This window comes from Neomonachus schauinslandi, chromosome 5 (assembly GCF_002201575.2).
Source record: "Neomonachus schauinslandi chromosome 5, ASM220157v2, whole genome shotgun sequence".
In the NCBI taxonomy this organism is placed as follows: domain Eukaryota; kingdom Metazoa; phylum Chordata; class Mammalia; order Carnivora; family Phocidae; genus Neomonachus; species Neomonachus schauinslandi.
In genome coordinates this window covers 83,546,826-83,565,843 of record NC_058407.1, presented here as the reverse complement: position 1 = coordinate 83,565,843, position 19,018 = coordinate 83,546,826, and the positions used below count along the sequence as shown (strand labels likewise).

At 36.6% G+C, this 19,018-nt stretch overlaps 1 protein-coding gene across 1 annotated transcript in view; it reads right to left on the bottom strand.

The window, feature by feature from the left end:
- Positions 1-2,845: 2,845 nt before the first annotated feature.
- ST8SIA1 (ST8 alpha-N-acetyl-neuraminide alpha-2,8-sialyltransferase 1) overlaps positions 2,846-19,018 on the bottom strand; it is a 143,363-nt gene continuing 127,190 nt past the window's right edge. The window contains exon 5 of the mRNA XM_021690711.1: positions 2,846-3,464. Within this exon, the coding sequence (XP_021546386.1) occupies positions 2,978-3,464 (487 nt within the window). The 3' untranslated portion in view covers positions 2,846-2,977. The remainder of the gene's footprint in view (positions 3,465-19,018) is intronic.

The window sequence follows — 19,018 nt, the reverse complement described above, 5'->3', positions numbered from 1 at the left end:
CTGAGCTAATCTTAAGGGTCAGTAGTATTAAAATGTAATTGACCAAATTTGGCGAAGTATGAGGCCCAATTCCAGATAAACAGAATAAAATAATAGGCGCTTAGAATTCAACTTCTTAGTAGTAAGAAGTCTACTCTGCAAGGTAATTCTGGAGAGATCCTCCCTTAGGAACACACATATTTCAATAAGGATAGATATGCATAACTTTATGCTACAACACACATGTGTACACACACATACAAGGACAGTCACACTCCTAGTTTAGATACATCTATCTAACCATAAAAAAGGGAATATGTATGGCATATCTATGAGCCAATATAAAATAATGCCAACTGCAATCTACTCTAAGAAACCATTCTCATTCAATTGTAGTCGTATTTCAGATGATGTGAGCATGTATAGCTATTCTTAAGTGAAGACAGTTTGGAGCAATCAAAGCATTCTTTTGGTCTTATCCAGGGTTTCTCAACCTTGACACTATTGATAGTTTAGACTGGGTAATTCTTCACTGTGGGGGGCTGACCTCTCCACTGTACGATGTTTGGCAGGATCCCTGGCCTCTGTCCACTAGATGACAGTAGCACCCTCCAAATCACGACAATCAAAAGTGTCTCTACACACTGCCAAATGTCACCAGACAAGGGAGGGGAATCACCCCAGTTGAGAAGTACTGGTCTAATTAAACATTATCATCTTGGGCCATTTCTGTTCTGCCTTTCAGAAGCCACAAGTTTATAGTCTAAAAATTGCACAGTTTATTGTATAAATCTATCCCAGAAATCATAACAAGATGTTAAATTTCCAAATAGCAGCTTCAGTGGAAATGTGAGGCACAAGCTTTAATGGGGCTCTTTAGTTACATTTTAACAACTTTATCAGTAAAAGTACTAATTTGTGTGACACATGTTTTTCATTAGCCCTTTTACATCTTTGATGAAGTGTATAAGTAAAAAATGTATTCCTTTTTAAGGTCATTATTAAATAATAACAATGGCTCTAAAAAGGAAATACGTTTAGGGTTTCACATCTAGTGCGTATTTAACACAGCTCACTCATAGTACATTCTCATTATATTTTTGCTGCCATATAGGATCAAAATAACAAGTCAGTTCTGTACAGAATCCGTACTCTCAAATTCTTAGCTTTCCAAGCATCAGTTTAATCTGTGTTATGTCAACCAGTCATTTTTTAACTGCTGATTTCTATAATAACCTCAAAATTTAATCTTACTTAGAAATTGCCTATTCTGGCGGTGATACAGAATTTTTCCAAGGGCTTTGTTGTCTCAATGTCTTTTAAATGAACCCACCAAAAACTGCCAACTGTTTTAATTTATATGGTACACTAAGTTTCTACCATTAAAAATGAAGCAGAACTTTTTGACATAATTTACCTACATTTTGGTAACATTTAAAAGAATAAAAATAGTGATTTCTAGTGTCTCCTTTTAGATTAAGGCATTCCAAAGCACAAAGACAGTGAGAGGCTTCCTTTACTTTCCTTGCACACGTAAACACATTTAACTGCTTATAATCTGTCAGCAGAGTTTGTTCACAGTTTGTCAAAGCTTATGTAAAAAGCTTTCTAAGTAGCCTTACTTGCTACTACCAAGGGAATCAACATCTATGAATTCACATCCCTTTACTTGTATGAACCATGCGTGTGTGACCATGCTCAACACAGGGTTCATTCATGAGATATTAGGAAGAGTCAGAATGAGTCAAACAATTCTCATTTTGGGTAAGCATTTGGGGGTCGTGCTGGTGTGAGCATTACGAGCAGCAACCAATAAGCTGGCTTGTCTTATACCAAGGTGTAGTGGGTAGTGGGTAGTTCACTCACTCATAGCTCTTCAACAACGGTTACAGATTTTTGCCATACTCAGTCATGTGGGTTCAGCCTTCGGAGTTGCATGGGAATGAGCTTTGTTTAACTGTGTGTATGTGTGAGTGTGTGTGTGTACATGAGTCTGTGTTTTATTTGTGTGCATGTATCTTGGAGTGAATATACCATGGTAGATAGAAAAGGGATGTGCCTTCTAGTCTGTTTCCAGACTAAAATATCATTGTGCTTTACTTTATCTCTGAGTACTAAATTATGAAGACAATTATGCCAATTTGCAAATAAATAATGCACTCACATTTGTAGTCTTTTTGCACTAAAATAACATAATACAAACAGGCTTAAATAATGCAGATCTAAAATTGAGTTTATGCCCTCAATTCTGAGAAGGAGGGAAAGTGGCTCATGTTATCCAGACTATGAATCAACACAGTCTAAATTCAACAATGCTTCACATCATCTAAGTAGACCTGATAAAAGGGGAGGAAGCAATTCTTAACATTTTTTAAATGGAAGGAGACTAGAGTTAACATAGACTTGGTTCAACAAATCACAATAATTAGCTGTAGTGTTTTGTATCTTTATTACTCAGTAAGGGATTCTTTTTTTTTTTTTTTTTAGCTACCTCATCACCCACTCACTGCCCCTAAATAGGGCAAAAATAAATAATCATTTTTTAAAAACCTATGGTTCTAAGATATAAGAGAGGTTTTTTTTTTCCTAAAGCCATATTGTGTTGGTAATCAGTAACACTTTGCGCTGGCATTTCCTTTATTCTACCTTGATTAATTCTTCACCTTCAACAACCAGAGTTCTATCTTGTTTGTGAACTGCATCTTCTAGATTTGAACCACCTGAATGTGCTTTACCAACATCATCTCATCAGCATGTTACTGGTTGCAAATCCACAATGTGCTACAAAATATTTCAGAGGATGTTTCATTTCTTATTTGTCCTCCAAGCCAACATCCAAAGTAGAGTTTCTCTTGGGCTTTTATAGTTGTTTTTGTTTTGTTTTGTTTTTCCAAGTGGCCCATGTGAATCCATGAAATGACTTGACCATTTCCTTTTGGAGTCATGTAGAAAACCTAACAAAAATACCCTGTCTCGGTTCTTTCTTTTTCCATGGTCCCTAGGAAGTGGGCTGGACTGAAGTGTCTTCACATGGGTCTAGCTGCATTCTCAGTGCACCGATTTTATGAAGATACCAGAGCTGGAGAAATTCCTCTGGCATGGCATGGAAGCCAGAGAAGGGCAAGACGTTATCATAATAGTGGTGGCTGATGGGCTGCTCATGCATATTCACAGAGAAGGGCCAGAAACCATAGATAGCTACCTCTTCACAGAGACCCAGAGCCGCACTCACCAGAAAGAGTCCTGTGGACAGGCGCTTGGCATGGATTCCCCTACTTTTCCAGAACTTTCCAATGCTACGCAGAAAGTTGGGGTTGGCAAAGAGCACTGTTTGATTGGCACCAACATCTGACAGTGTGTAATAAACCCGGAGAGATGGCTCTGTTCCCGTCTTCATAGAAAAGGCAGGCATGTAGATGTAACTGTGGTTATAGATCTTCATGTTGTCCACAAATGTCTTTCTGGACCACAGCAGATTCTGAAACCTATTATAGAGAAGAAGAGGCTCAGTTAAACCCTGAGAAAAGGAACTCATCAAACCCCACTCAATTGTTTGTCTGATGGCCCTGCTAGTTCACATTTATCTCGGGGGTGGGGGGTGGGTGGGGAGAACATGAAAACCGCTTCACTTATATTTAAAATCTTCCTTGAACTTACCAATTATTTCTCATCAAGTAGCTTGGCTTTCCCCAACCCCAACAATCTTAAATTCAGCTTAAGATTCCTTAATGGAATTCCCTTTGAACTAAAATGCACTGTACATTTTGTTCTCCCAGAATTATTTGCCTGGAATGTAAAAATCTCATGAATTCACAAAGGTTGTTGGTTGTTGGATAGGATTCTTAAAAAATATTTTTTAATTTATTCATCTGAGACAGAGAGCTAGCAAGTGAGAGCATGAGCAGGGGGGAGCGGCAGAGGGAGAGGGAGAAGCAGGCTCTCCGCTGAGCAGGGAGCCTGATGCGGGACTCGATCCCAGGACCCTGGGATCATGACCTGAGCTGAAGGCAGATGCTTAACCCACTGAGCCACCCAGGCATCCCACTGAATAGGATTTTGATAAAAACTACTTCTGCAGTCTGATATAAGCACAGGACTGGTTTCTTCATCTGCAAATCAAAGGAACCACCTGGAAGATACTTCTTCCCGTTCAAATTCTATGATCCTAGAAGTATTCCGATTAACTGATACTATATTATAACTATAATATTACATGGAAAAAGTAGCACTTGTTACTATTATAAAATGATACTGACAGAGTTGCCCGTATTGCTTGCTCCAAAGAACTCTACTTTCCTCTGTTCTTTCCATTTGGATTCCATAAAAAGAGGATCTCCGGTTCAAGTGTATTCAACTAAAATTGATGATGTACATCCTATGTGTCAGGCACTGGGGAATTAAAAATTTAATGACCCAATTTCTGTTCTTAAGAAATTCAGGTCCAACTGTGGAAACAAAAATATAAATGAGTACAACATAATGTTCTAAATGCAACAGTTGGTATCTGTATAAAGTACTGTGGGATACAGATGAAAAAATAATCCTGCCTTAGAGGAGTGGAGTCTGAGAAAGCTTCAGAGAGGGGATGGCATTTAAATACAGCTCCTGTGGGGCAACAACAGGAAGTACAGCAACAAAATAAGAAACACTTTGGTCACAGGCTGGGGTGCACAGTGTCCTGAAACAATCATGAAGAAGAGCCTGTTTCCCTGGGCCACGGGAGGCAGTGGCTGAAGATAAGACATGTTGCAAAAGACCTCGAGTGTCTCTAATTTGTTCGTGGACTTCAGCCTGTGGTCCACGCATGGGGAAACTCCACAGCCGCCGTGCGTACTCACAGCACTTAATATTTACCTTACAGATATTTCCTCATTTGCTTAGTGGTCAGTCTGTGTCAAAAAAGGTCACTGGCGATCTGGGGAAGGAAGAGGCTGGTAGCCTGGAGACCAGTGAGGAGGCTGCTACAGATCAAGTATAAAAAGAGAAAAAAGACAATGAACTACACTCGGCTCTTTCAACTTTTGTTCTCTTTCACACAGGGCCGTCACCGGTGTCAGGTTATGTGCAGGTGGAGCAGAGGCCCGTAAGAATGCAATGGAGCCACAACTCACAGAGGAAAGTCTGGCCTGACACGTTGGCAGCGTTCATCATAAATATGTGAAACCAAAACTCTGAATGAACAAATCCACAGGGTTTTGTGTAGCAAGCAGTGTGATTAACTCTGCCTGCCAAGAAAGGTGTGTTCCTTGAGCCCCAAAGAAGGAAAATTGCTCCAGGTTTCTTCATGTCCTTGACTCAGCAGCCTGCTTTAGCAATCTTCTCTGGGCTGCAACAAATAAAGATAGTGGTAACAGGGTTTGTAAGTGGAATCACTTTATCCTAGAAGAAGCCATGGAAGCACATTTACCCATATTCTGGGGCTGGACCAGCCTCGCCAACACAAACTCCTACCTCTCAACTCCACTAGCCCATGCTTAATAATTCTATTCTCCCTGTTGCCCACCCATATCTTCTGCTGTCTTCCTAAAACATGAATGCTTTCCCAGTCATGTACACACACCCTGCAGGTAACCTCCTACTTCTTTTGAACCATGGTTCTCAAACTCTAGTTAGAATATCCTGATATTACAGCTTCCTGGGTTCCAATGAGTAATCCAGCTGACTTTGTATCCAGCACTCCCTGGTGATTCTCGTGCAGGGGTCCTTTGACAGACTTATTTAGAAGATCAAAGCCATCCATGTAAGCTGTCTAGCTCTCTGCCATCTATCCCTCAACATCTCTTTCTTTACATCTTCTAATTTTATCCTTGTTGCAATTCTAACAGGAAGAAGTGCTCCCTCTTCCCCTGTGTCTTGGAACAAACCATTTCATATTTTCTAAAAAATTCATGTTCTAAAGTGGATCTCACTTCTTTAAAACATTTAACCTCAGGGTGCCTGGGTGGCTCAGTGATCCCAGGGTCCTGGGATTGAGGCCTGCACTGGGCTCCCTGCTCAGTGGGGAGTCTGCTTCTCCTTCTCCCTCTGCCGCTCCCCTACTCTTGCTTGTGTTCTCTCTCTCTCTCTCTCTCGCAAAAATAAATAAATCTTTCTAAAAACACAAACATTTAACCTCTCCCTCTCTACTGAATTATTCCTTTTTGTCTTCTAAGCACAGTTAGAACTTAGCATGAGGCAATTCTTCATATGCTCATACCGTTCCCCGAGCTACATTCTAGTTTTTTCATTTCACTATCAACATTCTAGAGCAATTAGTCTACTTCTATCTGTTCCCTTTCTTGCTTCCATTTCCTCCTTATTGCTGTGCAGAATGGTTCCTATTCCACAGCACTCTGCTGGTTAACGGAACTTATCCTTATTTTTGTAGTGGACTACATACTAATGAGAATTACAGACAGCTCCAATAAAATCAGGGAAATTGATTTTATGTTCCCTGTCTTAAAGCTGACTGATTATTCTTGAAGAGGGCAGTCTTTCTTCCTTGAGTTTTAACTTTGAAAAGGAACACACATCTTGGATTTACTATAGCCTTAATTTTTTGATACTGTTAAAGAACCAGCCTATATATAAAATTTTATTATTTTTACCTACCCCATTTTTCAACAAATAACATTATTTAAGAACTCAAATCAATTCAATGCTTATTTATGGCACACCTAATATATTTACTGTTACTCTGATCAAGAGCTTAATAGGGGTGGTTTGAATTTTACTAAATTATTACAAAATTCAACTAGAATTGTAAAAGAGTAGTGCTCCAGCTTACCTCTCCAGCCTCATTCTCAGATACTCTCTATATCTTCACCCAATACTCCAACCATCCCTGTATGTGCATCTGTCCTCATCTTTTGGCATTGATAGTTTCCTTTTGGCTTATCCATTCATTGCCCTGGTGAAGTTCTGCCTAAACATCAAGACTCAAGCTTCTCCTTCTAAAGCTTATTCCTTCCTTTCAACTTAAGCTTTCAAAGGAGTCTTCTTGGAACTTCTCAGGATGAACTAACTCAACCCTCCAAGACTGTGTACTCCTTGAAGACAAGGGACAAGTTTTATTTGTCTTTTAATTTTTACAACTTAGCTCAGAATAGTTGTATACTATACAAATGGAAAACTATTAAACTGAAAAAAGAAGAAAATGAAGTGAGATCAGCAAGTGAAATTATTAAAAATAGAAATGATTAATATATAATGAATATGGGCATGAAATAGAAAAATATATCAATAAAAATAGCAGAAAGCACAGAAATATAGCACACTTCACAAATGAATTTCATACATGATAATAAAGAGAAAAATCACTGAAATTTTAAACAGTTACATTCAAGCTAACTATTTAACAATATGAAAATTTGAGGGGGAACAGATTTATATTTGACAAGAAAATTTCAAAATAATTTCGAGATAAGATATTTAAAGTCTATATTACAAGAAAAACTAAAGAAAACAACTGTGTGAATTTATCAGCCACTTGCAGATTATCTTTCTATAAAGGAAAATATTGACAAAATTGATTACATCAAGATGCAAAATTCCATTGCCACAAAAATAAGATAACTAAAATAAAAAGGGAATGACTCTGAAAAGTATTTTCAACAAATATAAAAATAGAAGCTCAGTATTGATAACATTACAGAGTGTAAATATATTGATATAATGATATGAAAATGGACAAAAACACAGATAATGGACAAAAACACAGATGCAAGTAATAAAAAGTGTTAAATGTTCAGCTTCAGAATGCCAGTCAAGATGCAAACTGAATAGAATAAAGAAAGATAAGGGTCCAGTTCTCCCCTCTTCCAGCAAATTCCTAGAAATGAAAAAAAAAATATTTTTAAAGATCTACATCCATCCTGAAGAAAAGAAAAGAAGGGAAACCCTCAATGAATCCCCAAATCTAAGTTACCTCTGAAAAAGAGAATGCTTACAGAAAGAAACCAGAATATAAACTTATTTGTTGAGCGCTGCTCTAAGATGTAGCAGTGCCCCATGCCTAAAGGCAGAAGATACTGAGAAGTTGGGTGTCTTGGAACAATCAACAAGGTGATTGTTTACATTATGGGGCAGGAGAGACATTCAGGTGGACTGAACCCTAAAATCCTGCACTGATCAATTATCACTGTGGGTAGCAGGGAGAGATTATCAGCCTCTATGGAGGAACAGTGACTATGTGCCCAGGGCTGGCCCAGCCCGAGGGGAAACTGAAATTCTTTTCAACTTGTGCAATATTGGTAGCCAAGCTTATAGTTCCCAAGTAGAATACTGACACTGGCCCAAGAGAAAAGATACGATACAGATAATGACACTGGGGAGTCACCCAAAAGAAAGCCACCTTCCTACCTTCTCAACCAAAAGTAAAGCCTACCCGTGACAGGTCTAGTCTTCAGAGCTTCCAGTTACTAAACAAGAACAGAGAGCCAAGATCAGAAGATATTGAAGGAAAGCCTCCACCATGAGAGTCAGAGAACAAAGTGGAAGAATAAAAGAACTCAGAGGAAACCAGTGTTATTCAAGGGCCAGAAGAAAACTCTTAAAATCTATAATTAGCTTGTTTAGAAATATTAATAGTTGACTGCATCCACTTAGACTAGGATGCTATAAAAAGAAAAAGAATATTTAGGTTACAAGAAACAGCTACTGGCAATTTAAGAAGATAATTGATGGATTCTGGTAAAGGAAATCTCCAGCTAAAGAGCTACAAAGCAGGCCTAGAAACCTATCAGTCAGATACTAGTGAAAGGAAAAGGCCACTTCCAGGAGAGTTGTCTCAACAACAACAACAACAAAAAAGTGCCTCTGATAGTCATCTGATAGATGTTGACAGTAATGAAAGAAGATTTGCAGCTCGAATTGGGAGTCTGGAGATGAATTAGTGACTATTGCATAGAAAGCCTTTATTTGCTCTGGGGGAAAATAAATAGGAAAAAAATTTAAGAGTTGAACAGGATATCAAGTACTCATAAAATAGACTTTTTGTCTCAGATGTGAATTATTATGTAGACAATAAGGTAAGTACTATTAATTTAATTGTGATATATCTTAATTGAGAAGTTAGGAAAGTATAAGTGTGTATGGAGGAGTGCTGTGAGTGGCACTTTAAGAGACAAAAACCTTTATTTTTCCATAATAAATCAATAGATAAACTGAAAAGTTTAAAACTGTAATTAAGCATGCTGCTTTAAAATGCAACAAGAGAAAAATCAACTAGAGAATTTGAACATCTTAGAACATTACTTGGGGGAATGTGAGACAAGAATTTACTTCTTGCCATTTTAAGCTTTGCCAAACTATTTGATTTTCAAAGTGTATATAGCAAAAACTGATTAAAATTTAGATATTCACAAGTCCATAATCATAGAATCTTCAATTAAAAAGTTTATTATTTTTAAACACAAATTAAAAATTTCTAAAAAGGACTACATATCACAAAAGAAAAGATATATATATATATATATATATATATATATATATATAAACAATTATCATCATACAGGCCATAACATCTGATCTAAAATGAAAAGTCAACAACACAAAGATACACACACTGCACTAGAAAATTATTTTTTATTTTTTTAAAGACTTTATTTATTTATTTCTGAAGGAGAGAGACGGGGAGGGAGAGACAGCAGGAGCGGGGGAGTGGGGAGAGGGGCAGAGAGAGAAGCAGACTCCCTGCTGAGCAGGCAGCCCAATGTGGGACTCAATCCCAGGGCCCTGGGATCACGACCTGGGCTGAAGGCAGATGCTTAACAGACTGAGCCACCCAGGTGCCCTGAAAAAGAAATTTTTAAAAATGTATTTCAAGTATGTCTTTAAGGGGGAATCTGCCAATATTTGCAGATGATATAATTACCTGTCTAGAATAAGAGAACCAATTGGAAAATGATTTGTTGGACCTAATAATAACTTAGAAAAGCATAGCTTTTAAAAATCCACAGCTAAACCAGGCATAGAACTTCCTCAACTTGATAAAGAATAGTTACAAAAAATCTACAGCTAGCATCATACTTTATGGTTAGAAACTTGAAATTTTCCTACTATGATCAGTAATAAGTCAAGGATGTCCCCTCTCACAACTACTTTTCAACATTATACTGGAAGTCACTGCTAATACATCTAAATAAGAAAATGAAATAAAGATAAACAGTTTGGAAAGGAATACATAAAACTGTCTTTGCAGACAATCATCTTCACACAATCATCTATGTAGAAAATCTGAAAGAATTAAAAAAAAAAAAAGCTTCCTGGAACCAGTAACAATTACAGCAAGGTTGTAGGATATAAGATTAATATACCAATTCAACTGCTTTCCTAAATATGGGCAATAAACAAGTAGAATTTGAAATAAAAAATACAGGGTGCCTGGGTGGCTCAGTCGGTTAAGCATCTGCCTTTGGCTCAGGTCATGATCCCAGGGTCCTGGGATCGAGACCCACATCGGGCTCCCTGCTCAGCGGGGAGTCTGCTTCTCTCTCTCCCTCTGCCATTCCCCCTGCTTGTGCTCTCTCTCTCTGTCAAATAATATAATAAAATATTTTTTAAAAAAGAAATAGAAAATACAGTATCATTTATATTAGCACCCCCCCAAATAGGAAATACTTAGGCATAAATCCAACAAAATATGTACAAGACCTATGTGAGGAACACTAGAAAACTCTGATGAATGAAATCAAGGAACTAAATAAATGAGATTTTGAGAGATACTACATGTTCATGGATAGAAAGACTCAATATTGTCAAGATGTTAGTTCTTCCCAACATGAACTATAGATTCAATGCAACTCCAATCAAAAACATAGCAGGTTCTTTTGTGTATATCAACAAACTAATTCTGAAATTTATGTGGAGAAGCAAAAGATGTAGAATAGTCAATATAATATTGAAGGAGATGAACAAACTTGGAGGACTGGCTCTACCCGACTTTAAGATTTACTATAAAGCTACAGTAATCAAAATAATGTGGTATTAGTAAAAGAATAGACACATCAATGGAACAGAACAGAAAACCCAGAAATTGACCCACATAAATGCAGTCAGCTGATCTTTGACAAAGGAGCAAAGGCAATACAATGTAACAAAGATAATGTTTTCAACAAACGGGTGCTGACACAAGTGGGTATCTACATGCAAATAGTTGAATCTAGACAGAGACTTGATAGCCTTCACAAATATTAACTCAAAATGGATCATAAATGTAAAATGTAAAATGCAAAATTGTAAAACTCCTATAAGATAAATAATGAGAGAACCTAGGTGACCTTGGCTGTGGCAGTAACATTTTATGTACAAAATCAAAGGCACAATCCATGAATGATATAATCGATAAACTGGAATTCATTAAAATTAAAAACATTTCTGTGAGAGACAATATCAAGAGAACGAGAAGACAAACTGCATCCTGGAAGAAATACATGCCCAAAAGACACAGCAGATAAAGAACTATTATCCAAACTATACAAAGAACTCTTTAAATTCAACGATAAGAAAACAAATAACTCAATTTAAAAATGGGCCAAAGACTTCAACAGACACCTCACCAGATGGCAAATAAGCATATGAAAAGATGTTCATATTGTATATCATCAAGGAAATGCAAATTAATATAGCAATGAGGTATCATTACTAGACATCTATGAGAATGATCAAAATCCAGAACCCTGCCAACACTGAACGCCTATAAGGATGTGGAGCAACAGAAACTCTCATTCACTGCTGGTGGGAATACAAAATGGTACAGTTTAGTGGTTTCTTATAAAATTAAACACTCTTATGTGATCTAGCAATCCTGCTTCTTTGTATCTTCCCAAAGGCATTGAAAACTTATGTCCACACAGAAACCTGCACAAACATGTTTATAGCAGTTTTATTCATAATTGCCCAAACTTGGAAGCAATCAAGATGATTTGCTAAGGTGAATGGATAAAGAAACTGTATTATATCTGTATAAGGGAATATTATTCAGCACTAAAAAGAAATGACTTATCAAGCCATGAAAAGACACGGAGGAACCTTAAGTGCATACCACTGAGTGGAAGATGCAAGAATGGTTCAACATTTGCAAATCAATCAACATGATAGCATCACATTAACAAAATGAAGAATAAAAATCATATGATCATCTCAATAGATGTAGAAAAAGCATTTGACAAAATTCAACATCCATTTATGATAAAAACTCTCAACAAAGCAGGTATAGAGGGAATGTACTTCAACATAATAATGGCCATATATGAGAAGCTCACAGCCAATATCATTCTCAATCATCTGATAATCCTGATTTCTAAGATCAGGATCAAGACAGGATGTCCAGTCTCACCACTTCTATTCAAATTAGTATTGGAAGTCCTGGCCAGAGCAATTAGGTAAGAAAAAGAAATTAAAGGCATCAAATTTTTGAAGAAAGAAGAAAAACTAACACTATTTGCAGATGACATGAAATTATATAAACCCTAAAGACTCCATCAAATAACTTAGAAACAATAAATAAATTCAGTACAGTTGCAGGATACAAAATCCATATACAACAATCTGTTGCATTTCTTTACACTAATAACAAACTATTAAAAAGAAAAATATCATCAAAAACAATCCTATTTACAACTGCATCAAAAAGAAGAAAATGCCTAGGAATAAATTTAACCAAAAAGGTGAAAGACCGATCTATCAAAAACTATAAGACATTTATGAAAGAAACTGAAGAAGACACAAGTAACTGGAAAAATATTCCATGCTCATGGACTGGAAGAATTAATATTGTTAAAATATCTATACTACCCAAAACAACATACAGATTCAATGCAATCCCTATCAAATTCTAATGGTATTTTTCACAGGAATAGAACAAATAATCCTAAAAGTTGTGCAGAAGCATCAAAGACCCAAAATAGCCATGCAATCTTGAGAAAGAAGAATAAGGCTGGATGCATCACACTCAGATTTCAAAGATAGGCTATAGTAATTAAAACAGTATAGTACTGGCATAAAAACAGACACATAGATCAATGAAACAGAATAAAGAGCCCAAAAATAAACCCATGCATATACAGTCAATTAATTTACAACAAAGGAATCAAGAATATATAATAGGGAAAGAACAGTCTCTTTAATAAATGGTGTTGGGAAAACTGGACAGCTACATGCAAAAGAATAAAACTGGATCACTATCTTCCATCATACATAAAATGAACAGATAATGAATTAAAGACTTGAACTTAAAACCTGAATCCATAAAACCCCTAGAAGAAAACATGAAATAAGCTCCTTGACATAGGTCTTGGTGATGATTTTTTGAATCTGTCACCTAAAGCAAAAGCAACAAAAGCAAAAATAAACTAGTAGGACTACATCAAACTAAAAAGCTTCTGCACAACAAAGGAAGCCATCAACAAAATGAAAAGCAACTTACTGAATGGGAGAGCATATCTGCAATCATTTATCTGATATGGGCTAATATACAAAAATATATAAAGTACTTATAAACTCAACAGAAAAAAAACAAAATCTGATTTAAAAATATGCAGATCTGAATATACATTTTTCAAAGTACACTTACAGATGGCCAACAGGTACATACATGAAAAGACGCTCAACGTCATTAATTATTAAGGAAATGAAATCAAAGCAAGAATGAGATATCACCTCACACCTGTTAGAATGGCCATTATCAAAAAGACAAGAAATAACAGGTGTTGGTGAGAATGTGGAGGAAATAAAATTCTTGTGCACTGTTGGTGGGAGTATAAATTGGTGAAACCACTATGGAAGACTATATGGAGGTTCCTAAAAAAAAAATAAAATAAAAACAGAACTACCAAACTATCAAAAAGATATATGCACTCCCATGTCCACTGCAGCATTATTTATAGTAGCCAAGATATGAAAACAACCTAAGTATACATCAATGGATAAATGGATAAAGTAATTGTGTAATTATATTATATATAATAATATATATATAATTCAACCATAAAAAATAAAATCTTGCTATTTGAGACATGGAGAGACCCCAGGGCATACACTAGTGAAATAAGTCAGACAGAGAAAAACAAATATTGTATGATCTTATATGTGGAATCTAAGGAAAAGCAAAAAACCCGAGCTCATAGATACAGAGAACAGATTGGTGGTTGCAAGAGGTGAGGGGTCAGGATGGGAGAAATGGTTTGTTTGTTGGTTTGTTTGTTTTTAGTTTAAATAAAATGAGTAAAAATTTTTTAAAGTGACAACATGAACAAATCAGAATCATAAAACAAAACACTATACAAAAAGACCAGGCAGATTTGATAAAGAACCAAGTGGAAATTCTGAAACTGAAAAAGATAGCCTTTGAAAATAAATATTTTATGAAAAGATTAAATAGTAGATTTGACAGAATCAAAAAGAGAATTAATGCATTGAAAGATAAATCTAAAGACACTACCTAGAATGACACCTGGATGGAAAATATAAGAGAGATTAAGAGAGAAGATGGAATAAAAAGATCCAAAACATGTATAGAAAGAGTTCCCAAAGAAGAAAATAGAGTGAATGGGAGAAAAGCGATATTTAGAGAACAGACATATATGCCTTAAAACCAATGTAAAGTAGGTACAAATAAAGAAAGTGAGATGGGGAGGCGAGTGGGGGATGGGCTAGATGGGTAATGGGCATTAAGGAGGGCACTTGTGATGAGCACTGGGTGTTGTGCGTAAGTGATGAATCACTAAATTCTACACCAGAAACTGAGTTACACTGCATGTTGACTAACTGGAATTTAAATAAAAAATTTGGACAAAAGTAAAAATAAAGAAAGAAAAATTAAAAAAAAAGAAAAAGTCAATTATGTCTAAAACATATGCACAAAAGAGAGGTGGTTATTAAGTACCATTCCCTTGACTCTCTTTTCTAGCATGATTAAAGTAAATAATACCACTAAAAAATAATAATATACAAATAACACAAGAGCCTGGGTGGCTCAGTCAGTTAAGTGTCTGCCTTTGACTCAGGTCAGGATCCCAGGGTCTTGGGACTGAGTTCCACACTGGGCTCCCTGCTCAGTGGGGAGCCTGTTTCTCCCTCTCCTTCTACCCCTACCCCCTGCTCATGCTCTCTCTCTCTCTTTCTCTCTCTCTCTCAAATAAATATCTTTAAAAAATAAATAAAAACAAGTAACACAAGAGAAAAACAGATAATGACATAGAACTATCAAGTCTGAGATGAAGAAATTCAAAGGGCCAATGTACATATTAAAATGTGTACAATCTCACCAGCATTAAAGTTATACATTTATACCAATTTTTTAAAGTATACCAATTAAAGCTACAGCAAAATTACAGTTTTCCACATATCCAATTGGTAGAAATTAGGGAACATAATAATAAATAGTAGAGTGTGAGAAATAGGTACTTTTATGCTTCAAATGGGAGCAAGAATCATTACAAACAGTTCAGAAGATGTTTTGGCATTTTCAATATGAACACCAATTGACTCAGCACTTCCATTTCTCAGCTGGTACCTTGGATATTTGCAAAATAACCTCTCACTTCTCTTAGATCTTGGCTCATATAACTGCACCTCAGAGAAGCCTTTCCTGACCACCTCATCTCTCACCTTTGTTGCATTTCTTCATCCTACCTATCGCTCTGTGACATTTTATCATACATGCATGTCTTTTTTTATTGTTTGATTCTTCTTGAATGTCCACAAGGAGGACTTTGTTTATTGATAAATCCACAACATCAAGAATGGTGCCTGGCATATGGCACTAAGTAAATATTCATGAATGTTTGCTGAAGTATGCAGAAAATTAAAAACAACCTAAATGTCCATCACAAATAGTGTTATATCTTTACTATAATTTATGGCAATTCTTTTAATGACACGGCTCCATTTGTATTGATATGGAAATAGTTCCAAAATGTTATATAAAAAACAAAAAAGTTCCAGAATTACTAGTGAAATTTATGTAGTGTATTATCACACAAGATAAAGATATATATTTTCTGTACTTACATGTATGTGTGTAAATGCATGGGAAATGTTGGAAGGATACACATTAAGCTGAAAACAATGGTTATCTCTAGGGACAGCAGTGGGTATGAGGGTGCAGGTAGAGGGTCAAGGAAAACTTTAACGTCTGGAATGCTCTCATTCTTTAGAAGGTGATATATTTATGTTGCTACTTGTGTTGTTAAATATTTCCTTTTGAAAGGTCAGTCTCCTCAGTGTTCACATAAATGCAAAGTAAAACAATCATGAATTTCTAGTTCACTCTTTCCAACACAACAAAAAGTTAGAAGTGTGGTAATTTTATTTGTTAAGTTTTTAATAATATTTTGATGTACTCCTTGCAGTATAAAACACATTTATTTTAAAAAGCCACAAATGTTCAAGTTAATTTCTCTTGTTTATTTCATTAAAAGGTCATTTATTTTAAATAGAATATTTGTTTCAATGTTTTTCTCTATAATAATTTTATTTGAACACTTTCCTTATTATTTACTTCCTGTTCAAATGTTCCAGCAATTTTCCAGTAGGTTAACTCATTTCCGTATATTATTTACTTGCTTTTGTAATATTTTGGACCATGTGCCGTGTTCACGGTCACTCACTGCCATTTTTCTGTCTCTTTGTGCAGCTGTTTGTTTACCCAGCTGTTGCTTCCTTTTCCTTTGTCAGTGAAAATTAATTTTGTGTTGATCCACAATACTTTTCTCCTCTGTACTTTCTCATCCTATGGGGGTGGCTCTTCCACAGGAAAATATTTTACCAGATTGCAAACAACACATTATACCAAGCTATTCCATTCAGACATAGTACATATTAAAATACGCCCCAAGAATGCAAACTTTTAAAATATTTGCAAAGTGGGGGTTCCAAACCTAGACTGGACATTGCTAAGAGGAGAGAAATTTAGGACCGGCCTTTCAGAGATGGATATATCTGAACCGAATTTTGAAGAATGAGTAGAATTAGCTATGTAAACAGAGCTGAGGGGGAAAGTATGCTTGTCTGACAGAGTAGTGTGGGCAAACGCACAGAGGTGAGAAAGGTGGTGTTCAGGGAAATGCAAACAATTTAATATAGTGAAGCTTTAGAGCCTTGGGAATAGCTAGAGATGAGGCACAGGACAGGATAAAAGAATCATCTACTGCCAATCAAGGTTGAGATTTTACCCATATGGAAAAAGAGAGACTAATTAACATTCATTAGTCCATGGGGGAAACGGTGAGGGAGGGTCTCACCACTCACGCTATAGGAGAGGAAGGAAAAGCTGACTGTGGTGAATGGGATAAGCAGGGCTGATCTTCAGCTGGAAAGCAATGGTGAGAAATAGAGGACAGTGTCCATTCTAGTTTGGTGTGAATTCTGTACCAGTTATTAAATACCTATCCCATCTAGGTGTGAGAGTGATTTTAGTTTGGGGGCTTGGGTGGCTTGGACTTCTGGTGGCTCCTTTCATGATGATGTGTAACACAACAGGAGAAGGTAGTTTGCAGGAAAATATTATTATCCAATTTTGGACATGCTGAACCACAGACATGAGATCACCCAGAAGAGCCATGTGCCAACATGCAAAACACTGACAAATTATAGCATTTAAATGGTGGGCAAAGGAGGCAGAGTTGTAGCAAAGGGTAGGCTGGCAGAGAGGTGAGAGAAAACCAGAAGAATCTTTAATAACAGAAGGAGTAAAGAGCTACAGAAGTTTATTAACTGATAAATGCTGAGGAGAGATCGAATGAAGTAAAGACAGAAGATACTCCTGGAACATTTAGTAACATGGAAATTTTCAGTGGCATGTGCTACTTCAGTAAGAATCAATCTAGATCATGGGTTGAAAACTCAGTTGTGCACAGAGGCCAAGCAGATTGGGAAAATATGTGACGGGGCCAGGCATACCACAAGAGAGTGTGGATCTGAAAATGGAATGTACATGTCTCATCTAAAGTATTTCAGAGTAAAAAGAAAAAAAAGTAATAGCCAAGCAACACAATTACGATGGCCAGGTTTGGCCTGTTGGCAACAAGCTTGATGGCAAACTTACTCCAAACTCCAAATGAAGATTAGACCACGGAATCACAAATCCCTTTGAAGCAGATAAAAAAAAAATATGTAGTAGATTTGTGTATTTCGGACATTAGCGATAGTATGAGATAAGAACCAGAAGACCTATAATCAAATCACAGGAATAAGTAAATTCTATTATAAGATTCTTGCTTAACACAGGTTATCCTATTTAAGCCTTGTAGTAACTCTGTGCAGAGGAGCATTGTCCCTTTTCTGCTGTTGAGGAAACTGAGGATAAGGGCAGTTATGTCCTCAAGCCAAGTTTCACAGCTACAATGCAGAATGTGGGTTCCCAAGTCCAGCTCAGCTCAACCTGATTGTCGATTCAACGCTCTTTCAGTTATACCGTGTAGCTCTCCTCTGAGGGGAAGACGGATCTCTCCTGTCGTATATAAATTCATTTACCTGTGATCTGGGTTCCAACCCTTTGTACCTTCTCAGAGATATGGTCACATTATCCTTCTTTTACTGCCTTTACCTTCATTCACTCCTTTTCACTGGCCCTTCCCCCAACATGGGTTCTTGCCCAAGTCTCCCTAACCGGGAACAAAAAAACTGACAACAAACAAAAATTTCCTCATCTTTCTGTAGCTACTTCCTGATCTCTTTCTTTCCATCCATAGTTGAACTCTTCTTAACTCTCCCATACGGTCTGGGAGATTTGTTCACTTTCATTACCTGAACTAGGACTCAAACTGGTAATGGAGTAGAAAATATTTTAACAACAGACACTAGAGTTCCTTGTGGAAAAAGAATTCTCTTTGTTTAGGTGTAGTGGTTGCTCTGGGTGTGGGCAGTGAAGTCCTAAGATCACATCCCAGTAGCAGAAAAGGAAATAAGTGATAACCAACCTCTTCTGCATAAGTAGTTAAGAGGAATTTGGGGGCAGGGAGAACAGAAGGGTGGGATGAAGGGAGAAGGGGTAATGACATCCTGGGAGGTTAGAAACTAGATGGAACACAAGTGGGACATTCTCAATGATGGGGTGGTG